The sequence below is a fragment of the Solea solea genome, chromosome 5 (genome assembly GCF_958295425.1).
Source record: "Solea solea chromosome 5, fSolSol10.1, whole genome shotgun sequence".
Lineage (NCBI taxonomy): Eukaryota > Metazoa > Chordata > Actinopteri > Pleuronectiformes > Soleidae > Solea > Solea solea.
In genome coordinates, this window is record NC_081138.1 from 17,281,701 (window position 1) to 17,303,593 (window position 21,893).

Sequence of the window (21,893 nt, forward strand, 5' to 3'; positions counted from 1 at the left end):
TGCTCTTTTCTTGGCGCGTCTGATGCGTCAGTGGGATCAGGAGGGAGTAGAGGCAAACTCGATAACTGTAATAAATATTTATCTTTCTTTCAACCCCTGCGCCTGCTGCCACTTGTCCTCCGTTTCCAGGAAGCAGGCTTTTAAATATATTGGGTCAACTCTTTTCTCCAGTCCCCCTGTGCATTGGGAGCTGGAAATCTGATTATTGAACAGGCACGGTGTCAAGAGTTGCATTGTTCTTTTTTAACCACTGAGATTCCATTTGGGTGGAAATGATGGTGATTCAATTTGCCTCCAGCGGCTCAGACATTAGCAGTTCAAAAAGGCCATCCTGTGACAAACAGTGTTGAAAAGTCATTATGGTGTCTGTGGTTATACGCAACGGTAATATGCTTTTAATGCCACGAAATGTGTCACTAAAATACTGGTACAATTTACTTTAACACTTGGTTTAGTGGTGCTGAAATGGTGGTGAAGGCAAATCACCCGGGCCAATAAGCTGGAGACTGCATTCTTCGCATGTGTGAGAACATTTTATTTTTGTGCATAGGAGCTGTGCAAATTTATAGGAGCACATTCATGCATCAAGCCAAGTCTTTAATGCAGGTAGACAGAGAAAAAACGTAAGACAGCCAAGGACTGTGCGAGCTGCTATCGTTGTGCAGCAGTTGGCCTCTCAAGGGCGTACTCGCCGAGTGGAGCATAAATCCCTACTGATCCGCGACAGTCAAGTCCCATTAGAATGGTCTGCACAACAGCCCATCACTCTATTATCATGGCTGGCCTGAAAGTGACTGTTCTATTGTAAATCTTATCCAGCTAAAGGAGGTTGGCTCCAAGCCCTTTATATTCGGTACAGACATTTCTGCACTCATATGACAACATAGCCGCTTCAAAGAGAAAAAACTTCAGGATTTGTTACTTGGAAAATATTATTCAGAATGACAAATTAGTGGCATATCTGAAAGATGCTCCAGCCATAGTGTGGATACAAAAGAAAACCGTAATATAATGTTCCGATACTGACATCACATAGGGCCTTTTTTTTTTCCACACTTTGGTGTCTTTAAGAATGATAAAGCCATTTTTCGAATCAGTTGGAGATTTGTCTACATGCCATTCGACGTTAGCTAGCTGAAAAGATGAATCATCAGCCCAGTCTCGGGTCATGTGCACTCTGGATCAGGTCTGTATCTGGGATGTTATTAGCCAGGGGATGAGAAGTGCTTGGTATTCGCCAGACCAGATAGTTGGGGATCTGCTCGCACTGTTCAAAATCAACTTCCTAGTGACCAAAATGTCATTTAAATACCTTTTGAAAAACTCAGTTACTCTAAGTGGCTTCTGTCTAGCCACTCTCCCTCAAAGGCCTGATCGATGGAATGCTGCTGAGGTGGTCTTCCTTCCATCTAGCTCTCCAGGACTAGGCTAAATCAGTCTGTCATCCTCAGTCCACATTGTCTGGCTGTGGCTTTTCAGTCTGCTCTGCTCTGGTGTGATTTAATGGATGTAGGCTGTGGGTATGAGCCTGCCATTGGCCATGTATCTCAGGTGTCATTCTCCTCCTCTTCCATTTCCAGACAGTTATGCTTTAAAAAAAAAAACCTTCACTGTAGGGAAAAAACCAAGAACCTGCAGGCTAGTAACTTACATGTTAAAACTGGCACGTTTTGACAAAGACGCGTTTTCACTCAAGCAAGATGACATTGTTCACTGTAGAATCTTCGCGGTGACTCGACGACAGTGATTGCTTCCCCCGTGTGCACATGTTCCACCAACGTGGTTCCCCTCAACACAATTTTGCAGGGGCATCATTCATGGATGTTGGGAAGGAGGACACGAGGACAGTTGGTGTAACAGAGGAGAACACGAGGGATACGGTGAGATGGAGGCAGACGATCTGCTCTGGCAACCCCTAAAGGGAGAAGCTGAAAAAAGGTAGATCTTTGCTGCCTGGTATGATCACATAACATGCAGGGCGAGAACATTCAAAGTCATCCTCGCACAAACACTCAATATGAAGGAGTATCTTACTGCTACTCAGGATTATGCCACTTGCTTTTGACTTTTCTTGGCCAGAAGGGACAAGTATTGAGGTCACATAGTGGTGCACATGGCTAGCACTGTTGTCTCACAGCAGGAAGGTTGCTGGTTCACTTTCCGGGTCCGGGCCTTTCTGTGTGAAGTGTGCATGTATTGCTGCTGTGGTTTTGTGTGTGGGATTTCTCTGGCTTCTCCAGTTTCCTCCCACATGTCCAAAAACATGCAGAGGTCAACTGGACACTTTAAATTTCCCATGGTTGTGAGTCCAGGGTGTACCACGACCTTTCACCCTATGTCATCTAGGATCGGCGCCAGCAGCCTTGTGCCCCTCATGTGGAGGATAAAACAGTAGACAATGGATGGATGGATGGGAGAGGTATTAGTTCACTCTCATTATAATAAACACTGACAGCATATGTGATATATTCCAAGATGGATATACATACTTGCTGTTGGAGGGATCAAAACACTGATCTCTTAATCACACGAAAGCCTCTCTCAACACAAGGTCACATACTTCAAGAATAATCATCACATATGAAGTTGACGACCAGATTAGATAGCAGAACAAGCAAATAATGAAATAAAGAAGATCCTCTTGGTGTATTAATTTTTACACAAACATTGGGAACAGCTATGCCGTTAGAATTGGGACACTGGCACGGTATTTATCATCGAGACACATCTGTCTGTGCAGTCGAGGACTGACACCAAGGAACATGGCCAGCATTACATGGAAATTAGGACAAATCAAATTGGAGAATAAAAGTCGGAACCGAGCAGGTGCCTTGACATTCCTTGTTTCAGATGAAGGGATTGAGAGTTTGCAGTTATTATTAAATTACAATGAGATAGATCTCTTTGAAAAATCCATCATCCATCCAACTAGAGTCCTAACTTATTACAATACACATGCTTCTGCTGTGATGTAGATAAATGTCCTCACATTCAGAGAATTTGACAAAGCAACAAAGGGCAAAAAGGTTAAAATGAGAAGGGTGGAGGAGTCTGCTACAGCCAAAAGCATTAAGCTTTGATTTACACCCTGTGGCTCACTGTCTGTCCTCTCTAAAGAGACATAATCAGCACTGGGTCACAGGACTTCAAAAAATAACATTTGGTTTTGGTAACCTCGCTAATGCACACGATTTTATGAAACCTTAAAGCTCAGGCCAAGTAACCCCACTTACACGCACTCACACACAGAGATGGTTAGAAGAAGAGAGCATTAGAATGACTGAAGTGCATCCTGTTGCCATGGGTCATTTGGAACAGAGTACAATAAGCACAAAAACACAGGTTTAAAAAAAAAAAAAAGGTTGCTTCCTCCACAGTCAGACATGGTGATTAAAGTGGTTAAGTTGACTGAGCGCCGGTGTTTACATGCACGCGTGTGTTTTTCACAGCGAGATTTAGTACCTCTCATGTAATAGCAGTCTCCAGACTCCAATGGCAGTACAAGGCCAGGTGTGTGGATGTCCCAGGCTACCTTCAGCCCAACCCTCCAGCACGTCTTCTGCCCGCTGCCGCCCTCGCCGCTTCCACCTGTCAGTCACACACAGCAAAACTCACTGGGATATTTACATTTTACGTTCGCATTCACGTTCCAGGCAGTGGGTTAATAGGTTCATTCAGCGTGCCTTAAAACTGGGTATAAAAGTTCATCATGCTTAAAGCTCCAATGCGAAACTTTTGTTGGCCTCCTGAGAAATTCTAATTACCAAAACACTGCCAGGGCCTCTTCATCACGTACGCCTTAATATCACATCACCAAAACCCCTCTGCTATCCAGTTGCTCGGTGCATTTATCCCATCATGCTGCTCAACATGTGGAGTACACTTTTCACGCGAGCTCTTAGCGTTTTCAGTCCTACATGGTATCCTTGGCTTCGTCAGTCTTGAAGTAAAAATCAATCACTCCCTGTTAACAGCATGAAAATGTTACCGGGTTGTGACGGCTTAATCAGCATTGTGTGAACTAATATATCAACTGCTTGCACGTAATAGACAATGTTACACAGTACAGCTTCAAACATATAATCATTGAATGGAAATGTGTGTTTTATCCCATTAGAAATCCAAGGATTTTTTTTTTTTAACTCGTTTTCCACATCTGCAAGAGAAATCAAAAACATTAAATGGAATATTGTTGATATCATTAATTGAAATCTGAGTCATGTCAGTCCCAAAGCACGATATAACATTCATTATCAAAGTTGTGGCCAAAAACAAATGGTCATATTCAATAAAAAAAAAAAAAAAGAAGAAGAATACCACTGTGAGAAGCAAGGAAGTCAATGATTAAATCCACCAAACCAACCACCCAAACAATGGATGTCAGGTGCCTCTCTATCCAGAAAGTACAAATCACTTAAAGGCTGAGCAGAGGAAATAATGTGTTGGTGTGAGATTATTGGCTGTTAGCACAGGATCTTTATGCTACCTTATGCTGTGCAAGAGGAAATAGAAGGATAAAAGCCCTTGATGGTATTTAGTGTGTGCAAGAGTGTGTTATTAGACAGCAGGTATCCAGCGATACTGTAACCACCTCCCCTATTCTTCTCTCTTCTTCCATTGTTACATGGCACACGAAGAAAACAAGATTTGGCTTGGCTGGCCAACACCCCTCAGCAAAATCAATACTAAAGTCTTTTTGGGCCTCTCTACCCCACAGCTGCCTTTTCCTTTGCTCAGCATGGATAAATAGTAACTTAATTTCTAGCCATTGTGCTCTGAGAGCTAATGACAGCACTCCCCAAGGCTTCAGGAATGGTGGAAGATCATCCTGAGCTGGAAAACACTCAGTTGTAACAGATTCCTTTGAATCAGCACAGCGGAGGAAAAACACAGCTCAGAACACTTTTCTGGCTGAAGGAAGAAAGAAAGTAGAAGGTGAGGCTGAGGAAAAAAGAGGAAAAGGCCTCTCTTAGGTGTCAAGCTACACATCTAGTGTCTGTAAATCTAAGATACCTAATGCAGTGTGTTTCTTTCTTCTCCAAAAGTGCAACATTCCTCAAGGTAACAATTTCATTACAGCTGCCTCTGGGAGCCCTCAGAGCCAGCGACTGGAATATATCTCTATGGCACTGTGCTCAGACTTTCCTCTCTTAAGTCTGGAGCTGTGGGGTCACTCACAACTAGAAAAGACACAGCTGCTAAGCAAGGCAACATGTTACAGCACAGTGTTTGAAGCTCGTGTTCACAGGGTCAGAGTTGAAATGGCTTAGAACAAATCATCGCAGCAGACCTCGAGAGCAGGTGTTTCTGGTTAAGAAACGCCGGTGAAGAAAGTGCAGCTGTAAAACGTGTCGGGATGTCGGAGTAGTTGGCACTACACCTGTGTAATACAGTAAAATTTAATTTTCACGACACACATGCTGGCTGTGTTGAGCGCTCACCTCTAACACTACAGTGGTGGTTCTCAGAGTGGTGGCGGGTCTGGAGCCACAGCAGGGGAGTGCGGGTTCCCGAGGGAAAGATTTAGAGTGAAACTAACCTGCATGATTTTACAGTCATTTATGTATGAAAAACAAAAATTCAACTGGGGATCTTTACTTTACTGGTTATTGTGAGGATAAAAAGTAAAGTTCCACATCTTATAGATCTTATCCTCTAATGAGCTGCATTAGAACTTTAATTTAAAATCTACTAATTTGGGTTGATAGGTTATTAACAGGTTATTTAGAGGAGTGTTCTGAGCATTGATTTTACAAGAAAAAAATAGATGGTGTTACGTTTTCTAATGTAAACTGTATATATATATATATATATATATATATATATATATATATATATAAAAATATAAATATATATATATTAAAAAATATATATATATATATATATATATACATATAATATAATATAAATAACTCTGACCTTAATTTAAACCAGACACTTTTGACATGATGGCGCTCTCATCTCTCACTGTTTAGCATATACTCTAGAAAGCAAACTTCCTCTGTGACTGAAATTCCCTCTGAACACAATCAGCCACCACGATCAGCGCTTGAAAGATAGTGCACTCCATAATTAGGAGACATTAATATCCAAGCAGTACAGTCAGGAGCACTTTTCAAAGCATGGCTCATTATTCCATATCAGATAATTGCACATCGATCATTTCTTGGGGAAATGATTTAGATGAGATGCAGCGTGTGTGATAAGTCCCGTTTGTTAGACTGCGCCATTGACCGTGTGTTAAGAGCTCACATCCAAATGTCTGTGATCTCCCGACGCACGCGCGGCGATAAGGCTGTCAGCACCAAGGCAGTGATGACATTTGATAACGCTCTGACACTATCACATAGATGAATCTGATGGTTGCCTCACCAGAGGCCATGTCTACAGCTGCTACAGTGCTGCTAGGGCCATAATGCACAAGGTTAGCTGCATCTGATCCACTAAAAAGCCACAGAGATAAGTTTGACAGGAAACTGAAGTGACAAAGAAAAAGGAATCTCAATTTCACAAACAAAATTCCACAGACTGTACAACTAATGTTGTGCTGTCATTGTAGGTTCAAAGTGTTAGACAACAGATACTATAATGTTCAACCCTACGGTTCAAACCATGTGTTTAGCTCCAACCCTTACCTTTGTCATCATGACAGCTATAGCTATAAACAGCCACCGGTGAATGAGTGATAAGGTTCTCATCGTGGTGCCACCCCACTGCCATTTTGCCCATTCCGTAGTATGGCTCCTCTTTCAGCTGGCTCATAGCTGCTGGATCCATGTAGTTGAGTAGGGTGACATTGAACTTGTCCAGACCAGTGCATACCTGTGGTGGACTGGGCTGGGAACAGCCCTGCACACTTTCCTGATCCTCCTTGTCTTCTATGTGGTCATCTGACATGCTGAACTTTAGCTTGGCCGCAGATTTCCCACGGGCCACTAGTCCCACTGGGTCAGCCTCTGTGCCAGTGATGGGCTTCAACGCCCAGGTAGGGACTTTCCCTTCACTCAGTTGTGAGACACTGGCTCCACCTGGTTTGACCTGGGAGGACTCTCCCTCCTCACTGCTGTGTCTGGACTCAGTCTCCCAGTCTCCTTCTTGTTTTGACCCTGCACACCCTTCTTCACTGTGTTTTGACTCAGTGTCCCACTCCTCGCTGTGCTTGGACTCCGTGTCCCCCTCCTCACTTTGTCTGGATTCCGAGTCACCTCCTTCACTGTTCTTTGAGTCTTCGCTGTGCTTAGACTCCGTGTCCCCCTCTTTACCCTGTGTGGCCTCGACCTCCGCCTTCAAACATTGCGTGAGCCTGTCCCCTTCCTTCAGATCAGACACATCAGAGCAGAAGAAGGTGTTAAGCTCCCACAATGCTTTGCATGCAGCTCTCAAGTCGGGGTCACAACAGTTCAGTCCTTTGACCTCAGCGTCCTCACTGTGCCAAGGGATGGCAAAGAGCCGCGTGTCCAGATAGCGATAGGTGTGGCCGGGCTCCCCCACAAGAGCCCGTGACACGGCGGTGAACACATCTCGGTCTCGAACGCGAACCAGATCCTTCAGAAGACAGCCCTTAGTTCTCAGTGTGAGCAGAGCTGCCTGTACTCTGCCATGGAGCTCAGCAGGCAGCGAGCAGGATCTCCTTAGAACAAGGCCAGAGTAGCTGGAGTCCCACTGGGAAACAAAGATGACTTTTTATCATGATGATGCTGACAAATATCAATTATGAAACATAACACATGTAAAACTTTATAAAACCTACTAAGCACAGTTATCAAGTCAAACTGAGGCTGACTCACCAGCTGCTGAAAGCCTCGTTCTGAAGGTCCCAGGAAGGGAATCTTCTGGTCTCCCAACTCCAGAAGTAACTTCCGCCTCTGTGGAACAGATCATAATGAAATGTAGTCACATAATCAGCAGCAGTATCTACCCCGTGTTTTTTTTCTTCTACATACTAACATTGACAGTGACCTAATAGAATCCTGAGGAAGGAGTTTAGCGTGAGGTACAAATTACAAAGAAAAACTTACAACCTTCACCTTCTAAAACGTAAGTGCTGAGGTGTAAAAACCACAAAATTCCAAAGTTTTTGCCAAGGCCTCAACTTCCAAACTTTGTGTCATGTTACAGTTTAGCCTACATATGTTAACACATTAAAATGTTGCCGTCTGCAAAAAACATTATCCATTACAGAACTTGTTATTTTCCACAGTCAGGTTCTAATGCTTCTTACGCTTTGGCACTTCCATCAGGGTAATGAAAACACAAAGTTGGAGTGAAAGGCAGCAGCATTTGCAGACCTGAAAACAACTTCAAACACCTTGCGTCAAATATGTTATTAAGGAACAGCGAACGGTCCCAACAGCAGTAGTGTAATGTGAACAATAATAGCCCGAAATGACTTCAAGAAACTGCAATATTAATAAAAACAACATTCCTGGCTTCTATTAATCTAAACATTCTGAAAAAGTGACCTTGATATCATATAAACCTGGTAACGAGTGGCTTTTCACAACAGTTTTATGATTTTTGTGATGGCTGCTGTGGGGATCCTCACGACTGTATAAACATTATATACATCCATACAGAGCTTCTCCAATAAAACTGTGCCTTCCACTGGGCCACATTCCACTCTTACCTGTAAATCCCAATGGCAACGGGTATAAAACCTGTATTCTCAAATAAATTTCACACCTGTTCCCCCCACATTGCCCCTTCTTCCCTCATGGATGTGCTTTCATGAATGGAAGTGCATGATTACACACATGCAAACACACACAAAACCTCTTCATGGTCTCTCAGAACCTGAAGAAGGAGAAATTAATGTCACTAACATGCCACTGTCTTTTTTACATCTGTCTTGGACAATGGCCTGCGGATTTACTGCCTGGTGGATGGGACAGTTAAAGCGGAACCAGTACTGTGTATATTTCGAAGACATTTACAACAAATATCTCACATTTCTTCTGCCCTAATAACGCCGCAGACCTCATGTGGCACGCCACAGGGTTTATGGAAACCAGCTGCTAAAATATGCCCTACGTTTTAGGTTGAAATAATATGTCTGCTTAATAGCACAGACATGCAGGTATATAAAGATGTGTGTCCTGACTCAAACGGGGGCTGGATCAAAACGAGGGCAAGTGGTGAGAGTATGTGCATTAAAGACAGGACAGACCCAAACCGATCCAAATAAAGGAGGCGAGAGAAATGGGAGGGTATCACATCTGAGGCAGTTTGGTGGATTTACCTTCAGGGCTGAATCTTTCCTTTAGGCTAAACAACACAACACCTGCCGAAAGTTCTCTTAAAAGATGCACATGAGTGTACAGGCCTTTTGAGTTATTCTGAAGCCAAAAAATAGACTTACAGACAGTTGGACTCTAAAAAACAAAACAACATGCACTATTCATGACCAGACTGCATTCAAAGGCAGTTGGAGAAAATTGACAACCTGACACACATTCATTGGTGTCAAATTCTAACTTATGACAGAAGCTCAAGATATCAAGGTGAGGCTCTGGGCTGCAGTTGTATGTGCATGCATCTCTATGTGTGTGTGTGTGTGTTTATCTGTGAGCTGCTGTGAGTCTGTATCCTGGCACCCATCTACTGTAGCAGTGTGCACATGCAGTAAATAAGAGATCATTACAGTCTGCTTTATTCAGAAAGTGCAAGGCACTACTTTCTACACAAGCACAATACTGAATGGAGTGTGTGGGAGTGTAACAGTGTGTGTGTGTGTGTGTGTGAGGCTGCCAGACATACACACACACCTTTCCTAAAAAACACACAGCCGGGGTAGTGAGCATGATGCCTCAACCCCAAATGCACACATCCAGGGCTGTCACACACTTGTCAAATACATCAAGCTACTCAGAAATTCCACAGAAAAAAAGACAGACAAGAAGTTACCTGAGCCCTCTGAAGCAGATGGACTCTCAGTATCAGAGGACCGCCGTGTCTGTCTCCGTGTCTGTGCCTGATTCTCGTAGAAAAACCATGAGGTGCAAGGAAAAAAAAAAAAAAAAGGTCTGCCTTTCCACTCAGACCCAAGAAACGAGATTACCAATCCCATAATAATGCTGATATGTCACGGTAGCCTTGCCAACCATCTGCGCTGAGTGATATATCTGATGCTTCTTCCTCTTTTTTTTAATCTCCCTCTCTTCCTTGATGGGATTATTCCCTTAGCCAGACTGTTTATCACAGGAAAACATATTAGGTATAATAAGCTCAATTGGTTTGCTTTGATCTTGGACTAGAAAAGATAGCGAACTGTGTAGAATGTATTAATTAATTTAATTTCTTTCCCATCTGTGACACTTGAATGGACACTTTCTTCAAAGCTTTTTTTTTTGTTCGTAGCAGTAGTAGAGTAGATTAATGTCCAGCGCTAAGCATCAATAGCTCAAAAGAGCCAGATAACTTTGCTGCTGTGGGGATAAAATGCCTAACTTGGCTCTGCCGTAGAAAATACTGCACATGGTACGAGTGATGAAAATGGACACATGAATCCCAGTGGACTTGTCCAGATTTGGCTAATGCATCATAACAGCTGATAAAAGCTATAATGTAGAGTAAACCTTGAAGAGGACTAGCCGGTAAAGTTGTCACCCCATAAAGAAGAGCTCATGTTCTCAGCATACAGCATACTTCTGGTCTTTCATCTCTTCTTTAGTGTTCTAACTCTTACCCATGTGATATCAATATGTTCGTCTTTGTCAACAATGTAAGACAAGACGTACACCATATTTTGTTCAAGTGCTCCAGCGAGAGGACGCAAGTTCTTCTATTAATACAGGTGCCTCAGAGTGCAGACAGACCGAAAGTCTTGCATCTCAAACAGGTCAACGCAACTGTAATGAGAGACAGCCGTGCAGCAGAGCTCCGTGTTTAAACAGCAAGCCATTGGTACTTGTGTGACACCCATTTCAGAACTGCTCTCCGTCTGCAAAAGTGATGGTGAATCAACAATTTTGACAAGGCGGCTGTAAAACGCCGGGCTCAAACAGACAGACTACCCATGTACATCAAAGGCGCTTCCGCCCTGCTCCATTTGGCGGCGGATCGCAGAATGTAGAGAGTTTGTGCGAAGCGACAGAGGGTGTTGAGAGGAACAGGGAGTGCCCACTCCACCAGAACAATTCTGTTTGAATCCATGGTGCATAAACAGGAAGAATACCCTCGCATTCAGTTTTAAACATGAACCGAGTGAAAGAAAAACACACAAGAGCAATTAAAAGAAGAAATCATCCACTTCCACTGCCCAAAACCTGAAGCGAGGTTCTTCAAAGGTCAGAGTATTGAGAGTATGTCTCAGAGTATGTCTTCAGAGTATGTCATTTACTTGAACTACGGTGACAAAACACAGCACCTAGGTGCCATATTACACAAATACCTATACGGATACACACATGCAGGGAGTGGTTCAGGTTTTTATAGAACACACGCCAAAAATAAGTCCACTCTACCTAATAGAAAAAGAGAAAAACAGCAGCTCCAGTCGCAGTTTTTACTAATTATGCCACTTCATTGCATGCAAGCCACACTGAAAAAAAAACATTTCGGGCAAAATATTAACCATTTTTTTGATTCTGACATGTTGCTTACAGCCACTTGTTGCATTCATTTATACCAGCTAGACGCTGTGACTCAGGGGGATGGCTAACTGACCAGACTCGTAAATGGTTCACGGAATTGCGTGGGACTTGACCTCAGAGCAGCACCGTAGGTAATGTGTAAGCCTGCATCTACCACACTCTCGCTCAGGACCATTCCATGAATATGAATTGGACCGTGAGAGACGGAGGCTGTAGAAGAAACACCCGGAACAGTGACATTCAGCTGCCTTTCGGTTGACATAAGAATCAGGTTTCAAACCTACATTTATAAATCGTGCAAGATACGAAGCAAGATGACGCAAGATCCATTTAAACACCATGGATGGCTGATCAACATAAATATAAATATAAAATACATGAATTATTGTACATAAATGAAGAGCGATTTTTGCTTCTGGGTGAAAGTTAAGAGAATATAATTTAAATTTCTTAATGGGCACAAAGCAACATCTGATAAAGAGAGTAACAAATCTGAGGTAATCCATTCAAAGCAATTACATATCTCAAAGTGTGCTAGCACAATGCATAAGCATTATATAGAGAACTCTTCTCATAATGCTAGAAGATTTTATTATGACAACTATTGTTATTGTTTTAGCGCCCATGAAGCCCTCATTTGTACTTTTTTCTCTGGATAATCTCTATTATCCTGAGATGTATTAACAGATTCAGCTTGACATGTAGGTCAAGCCTACATTTCTGAATCATGTTTGATTTTAAAGCAGTCCATTACTTGTCTTATCTTATTTAAGCTCCTGCAGACACACTTGCTTGTTTTGGTGTTCATTCAAAAATGCAAACAACATGAAAAGAAACCTGTCCAGAAATAACTGAGGATGAATGATAGTCCATTAACAAGCACATATTTTTCAAATCACTGAAGTGAACATTGTGTATATATCGACAGACACGCTCAGCATGTGTTCAGAGGGGGTCCACAGGTGGGGTGAGTGATGACAAATGGCAGACAGGCCAGCTCGGGCCCGTTAGCTGTTGTTGGAGGCTGAAGGCTGCTTTGTTCATTTCACACAGTGACAGGTCGATGGGGGGGGCGGGGGCGAGTGATCATTAATATCACAAGATTTCCATCCATCTACCAGAACAAGAGGCCAGTCATTTAAAGAGCTGGTGCTGGGCAGACCTTTCACGCCCTGCTCATAACACCAATCTACACACATTACCACAGCTGTGGGGGAGCACTGCCAGTCATTAATTGCACACACACACACACTTACAATGCGACCACGTTGATTGGGGTCCAGTCACGTTTAAAAAAAAAAAAAAAAAAAAAAAAAAAAGTCTCATATGCAAGATAATGTAAACTAACTCGCAGCTGCTGCAACAGTTTAACTTAACATCAAAAGGCCTGTCCTTGTCTCTCTTTGTGTGCCATGTGTACACTTTCTCTCACACATACTTACTTAAAGCTCCTCTTCCAGTCATCCCAGGGTACATGTAATTCTGTCAGGAGGAGAGTATGTGAGCATGTGAGAGGGGAAGAGACGAAGGGAGGGGTGGGAGTATCGGACCTCATCTGTTTTTCTAACTCTGTATCTCTCTCACTGCACCTGACAGGCTTACAGAGAGATCCAGGTTTCCAGATCAATCATTCAAGAGTATTTACAAATGCACAAAGCCAAACACAGACAGGTTGGCACATGGCCACTGAGTTTAAGTGCTTTTCAATGTGTCTGTGGCGTCAACTTCTATTTTACACTTATCTACACCTTAAAGGGGGAACGGAAATATGTTTCGGTGACCTTTAGCAAATGTCAAATCTGGAGAGAAGAAGAGAGAGGGGGGAAAAGAGAAAGAGAGGACGTGCGTTTACAGCGATCTGACGATGTATACCTTACATAAGCTTTTTTATTTATCCGGGAAAGACTGGTTTCACACTCGCATACCTACACAATTTAACACACAGCTATTTAGTTCAGGAGTTTCTGGAGATTTACACTAAGTGCAGGATTGAAACAAGTAGCCTTGTCGTCACAAGACACAGTGTCCAGTGTCTATGAACTCCACCACCAGCAACATTCACGGGCCGAAAGCCATTGTTCCCTACTTGTTAGTTTGCGGCCAGGCTATAATGTATCCATTAAAATGATGTCGATGGAGAAAAGCTTTTTCTCCATCAAATTACAACATGCTTTCATGAGGTCAGCTGTTTTCCATGTGGAATGGCCAGTTTAAATGCAGACACGGTCCCTTGGTATTCAGGCGGGGTCTGGTTCGGTGAGGGGAAAGAGTGAGAAAATGAAGACAGGAAAGAGATGGAGGGAGGAAGGAGAAGAGAGAAGGAGAACATTGATTGAAAGACTGTTATTAGCAGTTTTCAGCAGGGCACTTGGGCCACTGAGTTGTTCTAACAAGGTTGCTGTGTCTCGAGGAGCAGTCAAGGAGAAGTCAGTGCTTTAGAAAGCTCCCTCGATTCTCCACTTCCCCATCCCTCATTCACTCTCACCACCCACGCCACACTTTTCCTGTCCCTCCGAAAAAAATCAATACGGCTGTGCAAAGTGCAGCATGGCCCAGGGGGAGGGCAGGGTAGTTGCAGGGGCTAGATGCTGGACTCACAGGGAGGACAAGAGGCATCCTCCAGGACTGTCCCACAGGCAGTGTCAAGGACAGGCCTGAGGACAAGAGGACTGAGTCCACCACATTATGCATTACACCCACTTCCTGTCCCACTGCGTCATTCTTTCTTTTCGCCCCACTCTTTGTCTCCGAAGCCCAATCGTGGCTCACTCAGCAGGGCAGAAGAGATCGATTAGCGGGTGGCGCATTTAAAATCCCCCGCACCAGAGGCTGCCTTTACACTCTTCTGGGCCCTGCACACAACACATCACTCAGAGTACAGCAGGTGGACGGATGGGTGGGTGTGTTGCTGTCCTGTGGTCACACCTGGTCATTGAAACGTTTCTGATTTGTGACAGTAAACAATTCAATAGCACTTAGCCTTCCACATGTGTCTGAAGGATGTAGAGCTAGAACCTCTGTCGCTGTTTCAACATGTCACAGATGAGTAGCATTCAGGCAGATTAGGCAGTCATGGACCTATACGCTGGTGCTGTGTTTAAAGCAGCACTGCAGCTATGATATATCTGTTAAAGCTTAGAGTTGGCTTAAAAAAAGAAAACTGGCATTTCGCGATGGCCCTCATTTCCATACAGTAGGCTTGAGCGAGAAGCCTGTACATGATGTTGATGAAGTCTGCGAGGAGGATTTCAGTCCTGCCGCATGTCTCTGTGTGTGAGTGACTGATCACAGTAGAAGTGGCTTGTGTCTCTAATCCAGTACCACTGTTAGACAGTGCAAAGACCCAGCTCTGTGTATTGCAGCACCAGCTGATCAAACCCATCATGTGACAAGCAACCTCTACAAATGACGATGATTTCCCAGCTCTGTGTCCTTTCGGTTCCATATTAGTTCATCTTCTGACACTACAGAGTCTGGTGCTTCATCTTGGATAAAGATGATGTGCAATCCGACCCGAGGGGTTGGGAGTCAAGGGTAAATGATGGGCTACGACAGGGAAACTATGCCGATAGGCTGACAGCGATGACAATTATCATGGTATATTATAACCTTATGCTAAACATATGATTTGATACTCGACAAAATGCATATCATACAAAGGGACGAGTTTTACTGATCTACAATCAGCTAGGTCATGTATTTTTCTGCAGACAACTAGGACAGCATCTTGAATTTGTTGGTATACATATACATACATACATATATATATATACATATGTATATATATATACATATATGTATATATATATATGTATATATATACACACACAAGCTAGAGCTAACACCTAAGCCATCAGAAAAACATATGGTGCAAAACAGATGTGTACTGAACATAATAGGACAGGTTCAATTCTCAGTCATGTAGTCTTTGACCCAAATAAACGGTTATCATGATGTGACCTCAGATTAATATTGAATTAGGGGCTGAATATTATTTGTGGCTGTTTACATGACTGTCTTCCTGTATTCCTGGAAGCCTAGCACAGATACAGCTGCTGTAATGGCATTAGCAAAATCCTGAAGTAAAGCAGACGGCACTTGTCTTGCTTGAGAAGCCACCTCATTTCTTTATTTATTTTTCCTTCACTCATTCTGAACAAAGGAAAATATTCTACCAGGAATTGAATAGCTTAATCCTCTTTTCACTCATTCCAGTAGCTTGAATGGTGACAGATTAACATCCTCGAGGTTTACAAACCCAGCCATTTGAAAATGTAATTGGTGGCGCCACACCGCATGCATGTGTTTAAGTTAAGGGTTAATATTAAAGCTCAGCATACACACATGCACTGGAGTCAGGAGGGAAGTGGCCACAGCCAAGTCTCTTAAACCTGGGCAAGACCAACCAGTCTGTCACGTACGTATCAGGGAGTTGCAAGCTGTCCCAAACCCTCACAAGGTGCCACAGTTACTGTTCACTTCTGCTAATTATTACAGCCAATCAGAGGGGTTAACGGGGCGGAGCCTGGCCAGACCATGTTCTGGGGCATTTAACAGCTGGCAGGAACGGAGGTGAATGCATTACACACTGCCCTCATCCAATAAAAATAAAACACCCTGACATCTGAGGTGTACTTAGCACAGAGGAGAGGGAGGAACTGAGGGAAGCAAAAAAAAAAAAGGGGGGGGAATAAGTGAGGGAGGGGAAGAGGCTGTTGGTGGGGTAAAGGGGAGAAAGGATCTGATAACATGATGTCCAAGTGCCACCTAGTGACAACTTCCTAGCTAGTCTGCTCCTTAAGGTGCCAGAGCATCAGGGGAAGAGGGGTGAACAGATGAAGTGACCCATGACAGAGGGATCCAGAGTCAGATGCATATTGTTCTATTCTTCCATTGACAGGGAACAGAAATCCCATCCCAAGTACTGTCTCAAACATTCACGTCTTAAGTCCCACTTTAACAACAGAATAATGACTTTCAAAAATGATGCTGATCATAATTACTTTACCATCTTTTTTTTTTTTTTTTTCGAAAACCCAATCAAGCAAACATGCCATCAGCAAGTGACCCCACTGTCTGTTCAGCTGTGGGAGTAAGCATAGAACACTGCACTGGAAGGCTGGTGGCCCTGGGCTCCTAGGTCCCCTCCCCTCATTTGCCCAGGTATAAATCACCCTCTGCCAGTGCCCAGAGGTGAGAGGGATGAGAGTTGAGGTGAGCTTGAAATAATGCTCATGTCACGGCAGGTCAGCCCTCCATTATGGCTGTTTCAAAAACTATTAATCTTTCTTGTAGTCAGTGGCCTAGAAATAATTACTTCATCTAACCCATGTAATACAGCATGACCAGCAGTCGAGCCTGGTCAATTTGAGGCTGGGGAGGCAGGATGGTGGGGGACACGGGGTGTGTTGGAAGACCAACAGAGAGACGGGAGGAAGGGGGAGCACAAATTACCAGGCCCTGTCTTCTGCTACTGGGTGACTGATGTCCTGCACACTTCAGCTGTGGCCTTTTACACTCTCAGCACTGATTTAGATAGATACATGCACGTGCACACTGAGAGGCAGAGCATGTACAAGCGCACATGTATGGATGATTAAATTCACACACACACACACAAACACACGCACTTGACAGAGGAACACACAAATCACATTATTTAAACAAGAGCCCCTTCTGATTCACAAGGGGTAATACAGAATTTAATTTGTTTTAGTTAGCACGCACAACTGACCCTAACAAAATTAGACAAACCATTATACTTCATCAAATTAATTAATCAATGAAATTATTCTTTTTTTTTTTTTCAAAAATGTTCATCTAAATGTCATAACAAGGCCAATCTGCTATTCAAGCGTGAGATTTGAAAGTGAATTTGACATTTGAAAGGTGACAAACAAAAATATGTCTTAACTTATCAATCAGAATCGGCCCTGAAAGACGCACAGGTCCTCACACCGTGGTATGTGAGAAGATTGAGTAATTGTGCATGTCCATCTTCTTCCCATCCCTGCTGCACAACAGTGCCCCCCCCCCGAGTGGCCCCACTACTTAAGAAACAATCACCTGTCTCCACGGTAGAAGACAAACCCCGGCAACATCATGGCAGATAGAAAGACAATAAACACAGCTATTGTAGAAACCCACACTGTGGGTAAACAGAGAAACTGCTGCAAACTCAGCCTCGATGAACGTCACAGGACGTATGTATGGAGTGACATAAATAAATGCAGCCCTCTAGTGGCTGTCACAGCTGGCATTGCAGGTGCAAATTTAATTAGTCAAGGTGAAGTGTCCCTTGTTGTCTGCGAAAGGGGGGTCCTCGCCATGCACGACTGTAAACACGCGCTGTATCCTAATCAGGTGTCACCACAGCGTTTGATCAGCGCGCAAAAACTTGTCAAACTTCCCCAGCAGAGAGTGGGCAGAGCTGGAGAACAAAGGAAAAGAGCTGTCATGAGAGAACAGGGTGGCGGTGGTGCTGGTGATGGCAGTAGCGGTGGATGAAGAGAGTTTGCCCATTAGCAGTCTCTGTCGCCTATCTCTCTCCCACTCCCCAGAACGACTCCCCTTCACCACTTTTCTTTCTTCCTCGATGTGGCTACCTACAGTGTGCACCTGACTGCATCCCATCGCAGCTCGATGCTGGAAAATCTCAACCACAGTTGTCATGTTCAGGCTTCACAACCGCCAACAAAGCTTCTAAAACAAAACCCCAAAGTAGTGCTCTACTTTTGTTTACCCCCGAAAAATCCACACATGTACACTGGAACAAGCTGTGTTCATTTTGTTTTTTTTTATCAAGAACCATTCTTTGAGTAGATTTCTCTAGAATAGCAGGACTTCAGTGGAGGAACTAGTGGCAGACATGCTGTTCTCCTCCTGCTCAACGCCTCCAGGCTGCATCGAGGCAGTGCAGGAACACACGCAACATAAGACACTGTTTACCTCTCAGTTTGGCTGATATTGAATACATTAGCCAAGTGAACCTCATAAGAAACACAAGCGAGTGACAAGGCCCAATCGTCTTTGCGACTACCATGGTAACTGAGATTATGGGCTAACAAAGAGCAGACAGGGGGAAAAATATTTAAAGCCCAAATAGTGATACATAAATTAATTAAAGGACAAAAAAACAAATGGAGAATTAAAGTTGGAACATCTGTCAGCGACTTAGCTTCCCAACGTAATACAAGTGTTAGAACATTTATACCCTTGAAGTTAATGATCCCCTCTTTAATTGACAGTCAAGGAAAACTGGCTGCGGCAGCATCCTGCCGAGACTCCGATAAGAGACCCCCTTCCACCCTGCCAAAAATAAAATAAAAAAAATAGTTTAAAGAACCTAGGCACTAATCCCTATTGTCATCCCAGCACAGCAGAAGGACTTACAAACACTGATAACTCTGCTGAAACTGTCTATTTCTCTGGAGTTATGGGGACAGCCGAGCCGCTGCACGCCTCAAATCAGTCACTCAGATTAGCCCAATCCCTGTGTGCTGTCAGTCAGCTGAGACACTAGCCTGTCAACACATTTACATGAGTCCATCTACAAAGTGATAATGCCCCCTATGTATGACAATGGTTATGGGGAAGGAGTCCACTAGCTAGATAGCGGGGTGTGCAATATAGAAGACAGGCTGTTGTTGGATTAAAGTCACGCGTGTGCTGTGCGAATGTCTTCAGTGACACTCCAACACAGAGTCTTTAAGGAGTCTTAGCAATAGCCGCTTTTCTATAGTTGGGAGAATGTGGAAGATGCATGTCAGATGAGGCAAACACTTAAACCTACTATGACAAACAGACACAAACACATGCACACTGTAGGATAAACTTCAAAAACCTGGAGGTACAGCATGACTATAAGACAAAAAAAAACCTTGATGACAGCTTGCCTGCCAATGCCTGATGCATCTCTCCCCAAAGTTGTGACTTAAATCCACCTACTTCATGAAATGGAGTGAAGCACAAAGAAAAGGAGAAACTTAGTATGTGCTGTAAAGATCAGTGTCTATCTTTATTACAAAGAATCACGATAGAGACTAAAATACCAACGTGGACAATTATCTCTAAAATAAAACAACATATACGACAAAGGCATTTGAGGGACTAGTTAACGTACTTGAACGTGTGGTACTGGAAGGCATCTGAGTGCTCACACTGTCTGTTGACTGCATTTTATGCTTCTGTGGCTCACTCCACTACATACAGTCCTGCAACAAATGACAGTGGATGCCCTCTACATAACAGGGCCAGAGCAAGCATGACACAGGGGTTGACAAGTGAACCCTCAAACTCCCTAACCCCTACCCCTGCCATGGCACGCACACACAAGCAGCCCTGAAAACAGCCCTGACATGACTACTTGGCAGCCTTTTCTCGCCCCTCCTTGTGTTTCTTCTCTCTCTCCATCTCACTGGAGACAACCCTCAATTCAGGAGCGTTTTAGCAAGGCAAGTGGATGTGACCCACTGCCCCGCAGTCAAGCTCATCTGAATAAACAGAGTTGAAGAAACAGGCAGAGGGGGGGAAATCTGCCTACATTATGATAGGAAAAAAAGAAGATGGGATTCAGCCAAGGGGCTCCTTTCTGTATGCACGTGTGATCAGGTGCTTGACAGAGGCAGCGGATGGAATTACGGACTGTTGAACAAAAAGTGATGTGGGTGGCGGGGGTGGGGGTTCTGAGTGCGTGTGCAGTTTTGACTGGATAGCCGAGTTTCCATGGCCTGACAGTGTTCGGCTTGTGACAAGCCTGCCGCACCGCACCACCACCACAGACTAAGCACAACTCGCCCCACCGGCCTTCGTAGCCCATCACTCAGGACGGCCGAGGGAAGTGCTGTGAGAAGAGGTCAGATGTGCAGGATGGAGGGAGGGAGGAGAAAGACGAAGACGAGGAAGGGAGGGCTGGTCAGGGGTTAAGTGTGGAGAAGACAGCAATGAAAGGCAACTGTCATGCACCAGTGCTCACCCAGGAGCACCTGTCTTGAGAAGAACATGCAAAGTGTGCCAGTCACATCCTGACAATACCCCCACTTTTCTACACAGACACCTAGATCAAAACACACACACACACACACACACACTATCTCTCTCTCTCAGTAAAGGGCTGATGCTCCACCATTGGAAAGGCATCACCTGTCTGACAGAATGCCAGTCAAGCTGTCATTGGCTCCTTCGCATATGCACAGAAAAGTTAGGCTGATGAAGAAAAAACACACAAAGGCTCTGAAGAGGAAGAATCACTGAGACATGAACAGACTGCCTGAAGTGAGCAGACACTTCTCAAAGGTTTGAGACACAGAAAAAGCTGAAATTAGGTGGTTTGAGTTCATTTTGTGAGTGTGTGTGTGTGTGTGTGTGTGTGTGTATGCGCACCTGCATGTATGCCTCGCTCTGTAAATGGCAAAGTTAAAAGTTGGCTCAGGAAAAAGCAGGTACTTCCTATGTTCAGGCTTTTAAAGCTCCGAGCCAACGGCCAGGTAATTTATGTTTTCATTGCTCACATTTATGGAAAAGATTTTATGATGTACAAATTAACAGTTACTATTTACAGCACCTTGTGAGCCTGATATCCCGCAGGTTTTGTGAATGAAGGGATTTTGGACTTCCAATTGAAACCACATGTTGGGCAACGCTGCAGCAGTAGGCACTTTTATTGGAAAGGTGAGTCATTACAAAAGAAAATAAATTCACCAATAAACAGCATGAAGATGGCCCTGTCCTGTATTATGCAGGTGGCTCTAGTCTGCGTGATGAAATCATGTTACTGCACTTATATTACTAAAATTAGTAACAGCCAGGACAGCAAGGATTCTGGGTTTAGCATTATTATTACTGACATCTGCGCTTTAGAGAAAGTCTGAAACAATATTACCTATGTAATTTTAAATTTATTAAATATCCATGGTGCCAAACAAGCTTATTGAACATATAAACACTTGCATGTGTTAAGTTCTCCTAGCATTGGCAGACCGGTCTCAGCAGTGCACTTGCACACACCCTATTCAAAGACACACACACCTCACACTTAGAGCCGTCATCTTGCACAAAACCCTACAGACAACGCAAATAATACACACACACACACACGCAGCGCTAGAATGCCAAACAAACAGAAATGGAAAATAACGACTCATCCAGATCATAGCCTCGACTGGCTAATGAACTCCCTGGAGGCTCTAGCCTCTGTGTGCGAGGTGAGAGGGTCATTCCCATGTTTATTCAGCACCAGTCCAATGAGCCACCACCATCTATTGATTGAACTGATTATTCTGTGTCTCTCCTGTGACAGGACAC

General features: G+C 43.8%; 1 protein-coding gene across 3 annotated transcripts in view; it reads right to left on the minus strand.

Moving 5' to 3' along the window:
• fto (FTO alpha-ketoglutarate dependent dioxygenase) overlaps window positions 1–21,893 on the minus strand; it is a 111,840-nt gene that overhangs the window by 82,762 nt on the left and 7,185 nt on the right. For all 3 annotated transcript variants that reach the window (XR_009240303.1, XM_058630081.1, XM_058630079.1), the window contains exons 2-4: window positions 7,788–7,865; window positions 6,636–7,662; window positions 3,463–3,588 (exon numbers count right to left, since the gene is read on the minus strand). Coding sequence is in view for 2 of the 3 variants with exons in the window: in XM_058630081.1 (XP_058486064.1) it covers window positions 3,463–3,588; window positions 6,636–7,662; window positions 7,788–7,865 (1,231 nt within the window). In the remaining variant the exon portion in view is untranslated. The remainder of the gene's footprint in view (window positions 1–3,462; window positions 3,589–6,635; window positions 7,663–7,787; window positions 7,866–21,893) is intronic.